The 13637-nt window shown below is 42.1% G+C and overlaps 1 protein-coding gene across 1 annotated transcript in view; it reads left to right on the plus strand.

The window, feature by feature from the left end:
* Positions 1 to 13637, plus strand: part of PIEZO2 (piezo type mechanosensitive ion channel component 2) — a 504324-nt gene that overhangs the window by 416911 nt on the left and 73776 nt on the right. The window contains exons 26-29 of the mRNA XM_071208436.1: positions 2791 to 3034; positions 6135 to 6231; positions 7358 to 7517; positions 12748 to 12837. Coding sequence (XP_071064537.1) covers positions 2791 to 3034; positions 6135 to 6231; positions 7358 to 7517; positions 12748 to 12837 — 591 coding nt within the window. The remainder of the gene's footprint in view (positions 1 to 2790; positions 3035 to 6134; positions 6232 to 7357; positions 7518 to 12747; positions 12838 to 13637) is intronic.

Raw genomic sequence — 13637 nt, forward strand, 5'->3', positions numbered from 1 at the left:
CATTATTGTCCCCTTTTGTAGATGAGGAAACTGAGGCAGAGATGTGGCATTAGGCAATAGAAGAGCAAGATTTGAACCCAGTCCACCTAGCTGCAAAAACTGAATGCTGAAACAATTTCCCCTACAACCTCTCAAGAGCAGAAGATGCTCAATATGTACCAAGTAAATCAGTACATGGACTAGCTTTCAAAGGATGTGTTATATAGACTTGAAACTTCTTTTTATGAATAGAGTATAAAAAACCACTAGTATAAGGTCGGGCTTCCATTTTTACTTCTTTCCGATGCTTAGAGAAAAATCACTCCAACTCTTCCTTTTCCCGTTCACAAAGGGGAAAAGCATAAGTCCTTGACTCTATAAGGTGCTAAGGAAAAACTGAAATAGCAACTCAGATGAAATCTCATGTGCGAATGATTTTTAAAGCTGTATCTTTTTTTTTCTTAATTGAACAATTTCAAATTTTGAGATCCATTTCTCAGGACTGCCAGAAAAGTGACCCCCCTCCGCAAGCAATCCAAAGTAGTGAGCAGGAAGCTAAGGATGCTTTCACCAGTCACATCAAGCCCCCTGCCCAGGCTTTTCCTGGGCTAAGTTCCTCTGCTGCCTCAGTTCACTAGAAAGCACCTTGAGATCCAATTGTTAAGTGGCTCTTAAGGACCACAGACATCTCATCAGGGTCCCCGAGTCTTCTCTTGCAGCATGTTTATTAGACTTTTCCATGTCATCTTCACAAGCCTGAACCCGAGCCTGGGCTCTAGGACTCTGTTTTAGTCAGCCAAAGGGGTGCTGACTAAAGTACCAGAAATTGGTTGGCTTTTATAAAGGGTATTTATTTGGGGTAGGAGCTTACAGTCACAAGGCTATAAAGAGTAAGTTACTTCCCTCACCAAAATCTGTTAGCACATGGTGATGCAAGATGGCAGGTGACATCTGCAAGGGTTCAGGCTTCCTCTTAAGGCTCTGTGGGTCCACCTTCTTCCAATCTCAGCTGTAGGCTGGATGAGGTTCATCTTTCTTCCTGGGCCTCCTTTCTTTCTGGACTCAGCTGTTCTTTTCTCTTCACAAGGTCAGCAGTAACTACAGGTTTAATGTTCTCCTGGGTTCTAGTGTCAAAACCAAGTTCTGTCTGCCATGTCTTTCTCTGTGCAGCTATTTCTCCTGTCTGTAAGTATCTGTTTTATCCACCCACCAAAGGGGCAGGGACTCAACCCTCCACGCCTTGATGAGATGGTCTAATTGAAGTCTTAATCTTAACATAATTTGACCAAAGATTTCCCAGCTGAATCCAATACAATCAAAGAGTATCACACCCAGAGGACCAGACCAACTTACAATCATAATTATCTTTTTTTTGGAATTCATAAATAATATCAAACTGCCACAGGCTCCTAGACCAGGAATTAACAACTGCAAAATGAAGAGGAATCTATGGAAAGTGCTCACCATGCTAGCATGTATACACACACTCAGAAATGCCAGCAGCCCGATTCCACCCAATTCAAACCACACTTCAGAAGACTCTGTGGACATTTCTGTATTACAGTACTACTAAGCCATGCATGTTACCTGTGGGACTCTAGGATACTGAGAAATACTGACATTTTACTCACTATCCTTTGTTTATCATTTCAAGTAAGGGTGTCATATATTAGAAAAAAAATTACAGAAAGCATCTAAACTTTTTCAGCACCTTAGGGCAAGTTGCATTTCTAAGTTGTTTTTGTACTTGTCCACCTCCCACCCCAACCTCATAAATAGTATTTTTCCTACAATGCAGATAATATTAATAATATTATTATTAACAGCTACCTTTGCTCTAAAAAAAAGTTCAAAAGTTCACTTACCTGGTAAACTTACCTAACATATGTAATGTGTGGTATACATTTTATTAAGAGATTACTAAACACTTCTAAAATAATTTATTCATCAAAGAACTAACTCAGAATTGGTTCTCCTATTCTTCTCCCAAACCTAGAAAGAGAAGCAAAAACTAAAACCAATATAGAAACAAAACCAAAAGTTAGAGCTCTAATTAGGAAAATATAGTAGGATTTGAACCTGTAGGTATAACATTAGTAAGATGTCAGTAATTGACTAAGGGGACTCCCAGCCATCCACTATTTATTGCAAAACTACTGAGACCCAAATGCCAGCCTCTCCTTCCACCAGGATGGTCCTAGGGGAGGAGAGCCCTTCCATAAAAGGAAGCCTGACTTCAGCCCAGGGATGTGCAAGGACAGGGCACTGGAAAGTACTTCAAACCTTACCGTGGCTGCCTACACTTTTTCAGAATTATGTTCTGTCTACAAGGAGAGATGTTCTTCTCTGATCAAATCTTTATATGGAATATGGATTTGTTTCCATCAATTCCTAGTCCATCAGAAGGAATCCTTTCTCAACAGCTAGCCCAGAGGCATCTATATCTTAGAATTTCTTTTGCCACATAATTGTTCATGCTGCCTACAGAAAGACAAAGGAATTTTGATTACTTACTGGTAGGCAAAAAAATGGCTGTTTGTGAGAAATTCGGCCCAAATGTTCATATGATAAACATAAGCACCATGTTTTTACAGCGTGTCTGTTCATCCGTTTCATCCATTACTAATTATTTGAAGGCTTCCTGACACTCTTAAGTGAAAGAGGATACGTAACTCAGAGCAGGACTCACAAAGTGCTTTCACGTGTAGCCCAATTGGAGCGCGTGCTGTGTTCCCTTGTGAAAGCAGAAGCATGAATTGCTTCGTTTCCGTGGTTGCTGTTGTCCTCTCATTGTTTGCATTTGTTTTCCAGATCGTACTTAGACATGTCCAAAGTGATCATCTTCAGCTACCTCTTCTGGTTCGTCCTTACTGTCATCTTCATTACGGGAACAACCAGGATCAGCATATTTTGCATGGGTTACTTGGTGGCCTGCTTCTATTTCCTGCTCTTTGGGGGCGATTTGCTGTTGAAACCCATCAAAAGCATCCTGCGCTATTGGGACTGGCTGATTGCTTACAACGTTTTTGTGATTACGATGAAAAATATACTGTCAGTAAGTGGCTCCCACCCTATAACACATTTGTGGTCTCAGTGTAAGAGGAAACAATCCATTCAGTGGTTATGAAAAGCCTATTGCCTGCCACATTTCTTAAAAGCCCCAAATAAGAGGCTGCACATTCAGAATTCAAATGACCATTTACTCTTCTTTGTTTTGCCATATTAAGCAGAATCGTTTGGCTCATTTTCATCATCTCAAGATCACATGACAAGAGGATATGCATTCATGGGAATAAGTTCTAAAATCTCATCCCTTCTGAGAAATAATTTTGTAATCACTCATATAATATGCTATGAAGTAGCCCTGTTATGAGGTGAATCAGAATCACTGAATCTCTCCAAAAGTCATGTCACGTTGCCTAAAAGCATCTCTCTTCCCAAGAAATTGTTGATGTATAAAACAAAATGAGCAGAATTTTCTATGACACTGGGCTAGGGAATGGGCTCTTGAACCCAGGATTCTTAATTGTTTTTTGTGTTGTAATGAGTGCAGGGGTTTCCAGGACCACACTCATTTCCCACCAACTGGCAATAAATTTGGGGTTCCCATCACCCACTCAGGTTCGATAATTTGCTGGAATAGAATGCAGGAAAGTGGTATACTTAGGATCATAGTTTCAGGATAGCATAAAGGATGCAGATAAGACCCACCCACAAAAGAGCTACATAGGACAAGTTCTGGGAGGATCTGATAAAGGAAGGGTCCACTGTGCACTCCCCAGCGAGTTAAGACAACTCACCCTCCCAGCACATCAACGTAGGACACCACTCGAGGAATACTGCCCACCAGGGAAGCCCAGGCCTCAGTGTCCTGAGTTTCTACTGGGCTCCCATTCCACTGGCATGATTGATTGGGTCATGGCCCAAAGTGTTAGAACTTCATCTCCAGCCCCTTTTTCCTCCTTGAAGCTTGAGCTGATAGAACCTGGCTCAGAGCCCCAACCCTGTAATCACCTGGTTGGCCTTTCTGACCTGTCCAGCCCTGACCCCACGACTACCAGTGAGTTCAGCCTACCCAGAGTCCTAGAGTGTGACTAACCATGCCTAACAAAGACACACCTATCAATCACTTGGGAAATTCCAATGGTTTAAAGGCTCCCCCTCAGGAACAGGGTATGGGAAACCCCCTGTTAAGGTAATTTTTCATTACACATGTATCCATAAGATGTGCATAGACATGGGGGGACATGCTGGTCCACCATTGCCTCTCAGCACAGGCTTCCAGTTGAGGGTACAGCTGGGACAATATGGAGTTGAGGAAAAACACACTTTCCTCCTCTTCAAAGTGTGGCTGCTCTGCTCTTAAATGGCCTCATTCCAGGATACAACCTTCCCCCCCGACCTAGAAGATAACTCAAACTGCCTACTCATAAATCCAGAATCACATAAAGTCTTCTAGGCTGCAGGACACCGTGTAAGTTATTTATCACTTCAGGAAATTAAACAACTCCTTTCTGTGAGCTGAAGGAGTTAATACCTCTCTGGCTGGCCGAACGCATAGTTAATCCCTCTGGCTGCCAGTCACAGGCTATAACCGAGAGTGCATTAGAAGAGCAGTGATAGAATGATTTCCTGCTTCTCCCCTTCCCGGCTACTCAGGATGAGCTCACCGCGCAATTTAACTGTGAAAGCTATTTGATTTTTTTTTTTTTTGGCACACGTGCATTGCTGTGTTTAGAGGCATGGGAAGCCAAGTCTATATAGCCACCAATATGTATTTGAATAATTTATTTTGTTTACGGTCCACTGAAATGTTGATTTTTCCATTAATAGTAGATATAACTTTCATTAAACATGTTTACTCCACCAAGATTAATTTACTTTTTGGATATCAGTGAGAGTTATTGGAGAGGGTATGAGACAGGGCAGAAGAACGTCACTTTGTTCTAACGCCAGTCTCGTGGTAAGGGATCCATTGCTTGAAGCTATTCCTATAAACTCGCTATTCCTACAAACATTCCTGGAAAATGTATGGAGTCAAAGTTTATATTCATTCATTCAGTAATTCCACAACCTTTTATTGCAGACCTATTCTGTGCTAGACAGTTTAATATCTTGAAAAACTAGAAATAAATAGCACTCAGGTCTACCCCTCAAGGAAAACACATTCTAAAAGGGAATGTGGACCTATTCAAAATACAATCTGTTCTTACTAATTATCACAATATTTTTAGGAAAATAAAAAAAAAAATAAGAGTGCCAAGTACCCTGCCTAGATAAACCGGGAGCAGACTTCCTAAAGAAAAGACAATTGAACTCCTTAGAGACTTGAAAAATAGATTTTAGGGTCTTTGGGGAGACACTAAGGGAAGAGAATTCCCAACATAGAAAACAGAAACATAAACATGGCAATATAGGATTAAAATCTTAGTTTGGGAACCATTCTGGATAACCACTGATTTGGGAGCAAATCCTAATTATATGCTTTGATCTCTTGTTCCCAGGAAATGTATACATAAGACATCTCCTCTACACATAGGCTTGTAATGATTAATGATTGATTTAAACTTTTCTACCTCTGGGTTTGAATTTAACATATCCATAAAATAAAATTCATTGTTTTGAGACAATCACATATCTATCAGCCAAAATGATTCCTTTACCCAGAGAATTACCAAAATTAGGCTCAAAGCTTATAATCTGTTCCCATTCTTAGAAATCTACACTGAAGCTTATGTTTGTGCTTATCTTCAAGGGAACAGCATGTGTTTAATTTGTCTGACTTGTAAGAAAATAACTATCAAATTCAAAGCCCTGGGGTTTAGTGCACCCCATTTACTATCACAAAGTTCGACTTGTTAATATAATGGTCCAAGATTCCTTCTTTGAAAAGAGAGGCACTTCCAAAATGCAGAAATCCTTACAGTAAGGACCCTTCCTCTATTTATTGGGTTTAACTTTCTCCATGAAATTATGGTGCTCTTGAAGCATCTAATTCTCTGCCTCATGGTGACTGACTTCTTTGGCACAAATTATACCTTCTGTAATCCTTGGCACTGACACTTGGTGAATTCTTGCTCGTGTTGGGATCACGAATACCATCCTTTTTTCTGGCTGCAGAGTTTCACAATTTGCCTCCCCGATCTATTTTTCAGATAGGAGCATGTGGATACATTGAGACCTTAGTGCACAATAGCTGCTGGTTGATCCAAGCTTTCAGCCTGGCCTGCACAGTCAAAGGCTACAAAATGCGTAAGTATAAAACACAAAATTTAGGAGGGAAAGGAGAGGAAAGGAAGGACAGTTGTATTGTTCGAATTTTAAAATTGGACCAAAGTACCTAAAGAAGAAAAACAAAAGTAAAGGTCAACCCTATTTCTAGATGGAGACTATAGAACTATAGTACGTTTTGGATGTGCTATATACTTCCATAGCATGAAGTTCCTATACTTTAGATATCTTCAATCATCTTCTAGAAACTTTCCAAACCCCAGCAGGTCTGGGGATTGGGTGTGGTGTTGTGCTAATTTCTTTATCTTTTTTGAGTTGTGTTTAGTAAGGGTTTCAGAAGGCCACTCAAACCTTTGGTTGCCTCACTTAGAATCTTAGGTCATCAAGTTAACTTTGACTTCCAGGGCTTTCTCTCCTCAGGAGGCTCAGGGACCTTCAAACTCATGAGAACACTTGGGAGGAGCCCCAGGTCTCTGGAGTTGGACTCTGTCTGGTCAGAGGCAGAAATCACATTTCTGCAGCTCTCACACCTCATTCTAGTCCCCAGGACAACAGCACACCATGTCTACCATGTGTTCCTAGAACGGTGACCCACTATTAACAAATACTTCCAACACAGGCTACAGTTTTCTGAGGGTGAAGAATCACCAGGAGCTATTTTGATGTATGGTAAAACATGCCATTAATACCCCTTCTTTGAATAGACCATAGCATGTTAAATGTTATGCTGGTTACCAGTGGGTAGAAGCCATCCCTCGAATGGGTGTTTTGTTTTGCATGATAGCATTTCCTCAAGTATTGAGACAGACATCATTTGTCCATGGCTCTTGTTGGGGGACAAAGGGACCCCCTCCCTAAGTGAGAGAAATACTTGGGGGTCCTCCTTGGCAAAAAGATCCTCCTGCACATTCCATGCCAAGAACTCACTGTAGGCTCTAGGATCTGCCTTATGGATTGATGTTGATATTGGATTTGAACTACTTTAGCCTTGTTGGTAAATAAATCAGCTCATAAGTAAGTTAATGCCTCATAAGTTTGCTCTTATATGTGTATGATATCCCAGGCCTGAGTGTACTACTGATTTCATAAAATTATGATTGAAATGGATGTGAGTTTAAATGTGTTGTTTTCTACATTGTTGCCCTAGCTGACAGTAATGCATCATGTAGATTACCCAGTGGTGAAGCAGGGATTATTTGGGACAGCATATGTTTTGCCTTCCTCCTGCTGCAAAGAAGAGTTTTCATGAGTTACTATTTCCTTCATGTTGTGGCTGATATAAAAGCTTCACAGATCCTGGCATCGAGGTAGGTCAGGCCATTGAATCACGGATATCTCTTAGGAAACCTGTCTGAAAGTATTACTGCACTATGCTTTCTATCTGAGCTTGCTTGTAGAACACTTCTTTTATCGTGATTGAGAAATTCCTTCCAGGAAAACTAATCCAAGAAGGCTTTAGCATGAGACCTTTAAGATTTAGAATAGAAAATGACAAGAAAATCTCTGAGGTCACACCCCACCTTAAGAGGATTGGGGATATATGAAACTTAGGCTTTTCCAGGTCAAAAGGTCAGGTCTAGGCCCTCTCTCTGTCAGGTCACCTCACTCAAAGCAGTTCATTCTGGTCTCCATCCAAACAGTCACATGGACCATTTGATCTAGAGTTTAGGCCGTTTTCCCCCTCCCTGTTAATATTTTAAAAAGAAACTCGAGAAAATGGAGAAAAACATAATTACCTGATGGAAATGAGAGCTACTGAGTGCACACTTTGGAGAGAATGTGCAAGGCATGAGCCTGTGTAACGGTGAACCCTGTGCTGGATGATAGACAGTGGTGAACAGTACAAATAGGAGAGTGTTCTCGTGTGAACGATGACAAATACACAGTACTAATACATGATGTTAATAATAGGGGTGGGTGGAAAAAGTACACCAAGTGTACGCTGTGGACCATAGTAGTGGTAATAGTCTGATAATGTTATTTCATAATCTGTAAGAAATGTTCCACAACCATCTAAGGTGTTGATATAGGGGTGATGTATGGGAATTCTGCACATTATGTATGGTTCTGTAAGTTCACAACTTCTCTAATAAAAAAAAAATTTTTTTAAACATTACCTATTATTTTGCAGATCTTAAGTTAAATGGAGGAACGGGTTGCTCCAACTTCACTCTGAACTCTTATTTTGCCTTTCCTTTCCCTATGCTTCCTTATAGTATTTTCTCTCCTATTTCTTATTTTCTGGGCCACTGGAATTATTTGCGTTACTTCTCCCTTAGTCTTCCACGTTTGGCCCTCATCTTGCTGGTTTAGGGAAAAAGCCTGGGAACAGGAACAGGCATTAAACAGAAGTCCATTGATGTGTGGTAAGCAGGTGTGTCACCTCCCTGTTCATTGAGACACCAAGCGTAGCAAGTGAGTGTGTCACCTCCCTGTCCATTGAGACATGGGCCGCATTTAATGGGTATATCACCTCCCCATCCACTGAGAAGCGGGCTGCGGTGAACTCTGTCCATTGAGGCATGGGGTGTAGCAAGTGAATGTGTTACCTCCCTGTCCATTGAGATGTGGGATGCCATGACCTCCTTGTCCACTGAGAAGTGGGGTACGGTGAGTGGGTATGTCACTTCCATGTCCATTAAGATGCAGGGTACAGTGGCCAGTATATAATCTCCCTGTCCTGCTGTGCTCAACTCAGAGTTGCTCACCTTGCCTGAACCCATCTGAGTCATGGTGCTAAATAAGCCAATATATATTAGGATGCATCATATGTAACTGACTTATAGTTTAACCTAATATTATGGTTTGTGCTCCCAGTTTCCCTAATACCTATTATCTTCTAGCACCAGGATAAGCAAAATGTTTATTTCAAAAGTCCTTTTATGAGGGCAATTCCAGGCTTTTGTTATCTAATTGGAGCCAAACAGAAAGAGGACCAGTATGGGACTGGCATTTGCTGCAAGCAGCCTTGTGGAGAACTGTCATTTTGTAGATGAGCAATTACTCCACTTTTTTGGCCCTGAAATTTACTATTATGTCTGTTTTTCTGATACCTAGGACATTATTTACAGAGCAGAGTATAAATGTCTCATCCCAATAGTAACCCTATTCACTTGTACTTAGCAGCTGATAACTTTATAAATTCATCTCTTTTGCCTCCTCCATAACATTTGGTTCTTAGATGTCCAGAACATAGTAGAAAGGCAGCACCCTTTTTCCAAAGTTGCCACAATGACTTAGAAAGCATGTGCTTCATGTTCTAGTAAGAGTGACAGCTTTGTTTTAGAGCACAACTCATGCTTGTCAAAGCAAAACCATGTCCTAAAAAACATTGACTTCACAATGCCATTTCCAAAGAATATGCAGCCATTCATTCATTCAATTCATCACCTACTCTATTACGAGGATGCTTGCCCCTGTCTTCATAGAGCTTATTGGCTGGCAGAAATATGAACACGTAAACAAGCAAGTTTCATTCAATGTGATTAGCATGATGGCAAGAGATGCTCAAGGAGCTCTGTTCATGTAGCAGCATAACCAGCTGATCAAGGTTGGTTATGGCACAGATAAAGGTTGCCTTGCATTCTAAGCTGCCGTTTGAAGGATGAATAAGCATTAGCCAGAGAAAGAGAGCAGGGAAAAGAGAAAGAGAATAGGGAAAGCAGAGAAGTGGACTTGGCCCAGTGGTTAGGGCATCCGTCTACCACATGGGCGGTCCGCGGTTCAAACCCTGGGCCTCCTTGACCTGTGTGGAACTGACCCATGTGCAGTGCTGATGCATGCAAGGAGTGCCCTGCCATGCAGGGGTGTCCCCGTATGGAGGAGGCCCACACGCAAGGAGTGTGCCCCGTAAGGAGAACCGCCCAGCGCGAAAGAAAGTGCAGCCTGCCCAGGAATGGTGCCGCACACACAGAGAAATGACACAAGATGATGCAGCAAAAAGAAACACAGATTTCCGTGCCGCTGACAACAACATGAGCGGACAAAGAAGACGCAGCAAAAATAGACAACAGAGAACAGACAACCGGGGTGGGGGGGAGAAGAGGAGAGAAATAAATAAATAAATAAACTTTAAAAAAAATAGGGAAAGCAAGGCACATGAGGTTACTGAGCTAAGGTCTCACTGAGGAGCCATAAGAAGCTCAGAGGGCTGGGACACAGACTTTTGAGGATGAGAATCCTGAGTGATGATAAATAAGCTGGAGAAGTAAACAGAGACTGGATGACTGGGGCCATGTTTATGACTTCGGAAGTGGTCCATGAACAACAGGAAGGTGTTTAAGTAAGGGCTGATTTGGCTGCATTGGTTTTATAGAAAGATCACTTGGCTTGTGGAGTGGAGAATAGATTGGTCAGAGGCAGGACTGTCATCCAGAGGTGGCTGCCACCCCACCTAAGGCAGAGACGATGGCCAGGACCAAGACAGGATAAACTAGAAAATGGTTTAAGAGGTAACATTGGCATCACCAGAAGATTGATTAGAAAGAGGAATGTGAAGATGGAAAGGCAAGAGTAAAGATTCTGGCTTAAGCAAAGGGTGGTGCCAGTCACAATGGGGAGAAGCTAAGGAGCAGTAGCCTGGGAGAGAAATGGATTACAGTTGCAGAGTTATAGATTTCATGCATCATGTAGATGCATGAAACTCAGAAAGTTGGGAAGTACAGCAGGCAGCTGAGTATACCGGTCTGGAGTTGTCAGTGGATTTAAGTGTGATCATTACCTAGATGGAATCAAAGTAGGTGAGTGGTAGGAGATGCTTAGAATGAGCATGAAGAAAGAGAGAAGAACCCTGGGGAGCATTCACATTTAAGTGATGGGCAGAGAGAGGAGACCGAGAAGCCTGAGACAGAAAGGAAAAGGTAAATTAGGAGAGCAGGGTGACATAGAAGCCTGTGAAAGATTGTTTCAAAGAGGAAGTTCAGCAGATATCTTATGTGAGGGAAAGACTGAAAATCGAACAGTGAAATTCGGGACCTTGTGAGGTGGGGATCAAGGCCAGGTAGCAAGAGGCTGAGAAGAAGGTGGAAAGTGAAGACTAGGAGGACATGTGCCTGGGAAGGGGGCAGTGATGTAGGCTAGACCAAAAAAGTGTGGGTGACATGAGTGCTTTTTTATTTTTTAAGATTACTAAGATTTGAGCATGTATACATGGTATTGAGGAGCATTCAGTAGCAATGGAAATGGTGCAAATGCAAGAAGAGAGGAATAACTGAAAAGAATATCTCAGGCTGTGGGAGGGAATGGATCCAAGCACAGGACAGACTCAGATCGATGACATTTACTAGGAGAGAAAAGACATTTGACAGAATGTGAGACGTGAGAAAAGTATAAGGAGTTTGAAATAATTGCCATAGGGAAGCAGGAGAATTTCTGGGTACTGTGGAGGGCTCAGCTGATAACCAGTTGCCCAGTTGTGCACTTTTACTGCAACTGACAGATTTGATATTTGCCTAACAGAGGAGTGGAATAATAGTGGGACAGAGTTGAGGTTATACAGAGAAGTCAAAGAGATTTACCTTCCTTGAAAGATGAGAAAGAGGGTAACGGACTTTGGCCCAGTGGTTAGGGCGTCCGTCTACCACATGGGAGGTCCACGGTTCAAACCCTGGGCCTCCTTGACCCGTGTGGAGCTGGCCCATGCGCAGTGCTGATTCGCGCAAGAAGTGCCATGCCACAAAGGGGTGTCCCCCGCGTAGGGGAGCCCCACGCGCAAAGCAAGGAGTGCACCCGCAAGGAGTGCACCCGTAAGGAGAGCCGCCCAGCGCGAAGGGGAGCCCCACGCGCAAGGAGTGCACCCATAAGGAGAGCCGCCCAGCGCGAAAGAAAGTGCAGCCTGCTGAGGAATGGTGCCACCCACACTTCCCCTGCCGCTGAGGACAACAGAAGCGGACAAAGAAACAAGACGCAGCAAAAAGACACAGAAAACAGACAACCGGGAGAGGGGAGGGGAATTAAATAAATAAAAAATAAAAATAAAATCTTCAAAAAAAAAAAAGAAAGATGAGAAAGAATAGAAGTTGTGGAAGGATGGGATGAAGAGTATTATGGAGGCAAGGAGCTGGAAATCACATTGATGGTGCAAGAACTCTAACCTCCCAAATTTCCTTAAAGAAACCCTGGCTTTACTCCATAAGCTTTCTGCTTAATTTATCAAAAACTAAGCTAAAGCACTTTTCCATGTAAATCCCCCTCGTAGTTCAAGTGCCATCAGGTCAGGTGACATTTTGCTGGAGTATAATGTTGCATGGACAGGTTTGAAGAGGTGAATGACCTTTAATGTCTGGGAAGATATGAACTATTTATGTTTTATGTTTATGGGGCCCAGTAACTCCCAGGTGGAAAGTTCTACCTTGTTCATCCACTGGAAAAGGGCTTCCAGACTGAATCTTGGAGACTTTCCCAGTCCTAGCCAAGAAACTTCAGTCAATTGCTAGAAAAGAGATGTTTTGGTTTCAAAACCTTAGTAATCATATTCAAGAGAAGGCCAACAACAGCAACTAAAATGCTAATTTTTCTGTGTTTCTGATTTTCCTTTAGAGGGGCTGAACTTTTCCAGGCCACCATTGTAAAGGCTGTGAAGGCAAGAATTGAGGAAGAGAAAAAGTCAATGGATCAGCTGAAGAGACAGTGAGGATGCTTTGTATTACTCTTGTTCTCCTTTCCTTTCGTTTTCTGGTCTGAATGACCACATTCAACTAACTCTCAGGTCATGGGGATCCTCAGCTCCCTGAGAAATCTATTCTAGTCACATCAACATTCACAGCTACTCAAGTGTCATCTCTTGCGTGCAGGCTATTTCTGATGCTTGCTAGACTGAAAATGAAAGTAGTCTAAAGGAAAGATAACTGCAGTACGATGGAAAGGTGACATACTTGGAGTATGACCAATGTCCAAATCCTTGCTCAGCCATTTCCTTTGGAACCCTGACTTGAAATTAGTGCCCACAGTTCTTCCTTCCTGGGTATTTATATAGATTAAGAATTAATGAATGAGGCATGCCCAGTGCCATGTACTTGGAGTTAACACTAGAAATACAACCCATATTTCCCTGTATTTAGTTTATTCAGTTCAAAACTTTCCTTTCCACACAATTCTGGGTAAGTCAACCGATGGGCTGACTCCACCCAAAAGATTTGAGAATTATAATTTTTGTATTGGCCAGTTGAAGGGAATTTTCTTAGAGTGAAATTGTCATCAGTAAATGGGCCTTGGTAGTACTTCATATGTTTGAGGACCAGATGTGAGAACTGGTGACCACAGAATTCAGAAACTAGCCACTTCATCTAAGAAAAGGGGGACACCCAATCAGCCCATTTGGAACATGGTTTATTTGGCCATGGCAGCTTCATTCCATTCTAACCTCATTTCCCAGCTTTATTTTCCCATGCAGAAATAATTGGTAGTATAAATTACTACATAAACCATAG

This window comes from Dasypus novemcinctus, chromosome 16, assembly GCF_030445035.2.
Source record: "Dasypus novemcinctus isolate mDasNov1 chromosome 16, mDasNov1.1.hap2, whole genome shotgun sequence".
NCBI classification, from domain to species: domain Eukaryota; kingdom Metazoa; phylum Chordata; class Mammalia; order Cingulata; family Dasypodidae; genus Dasypus; species Dasypus novemcinctus.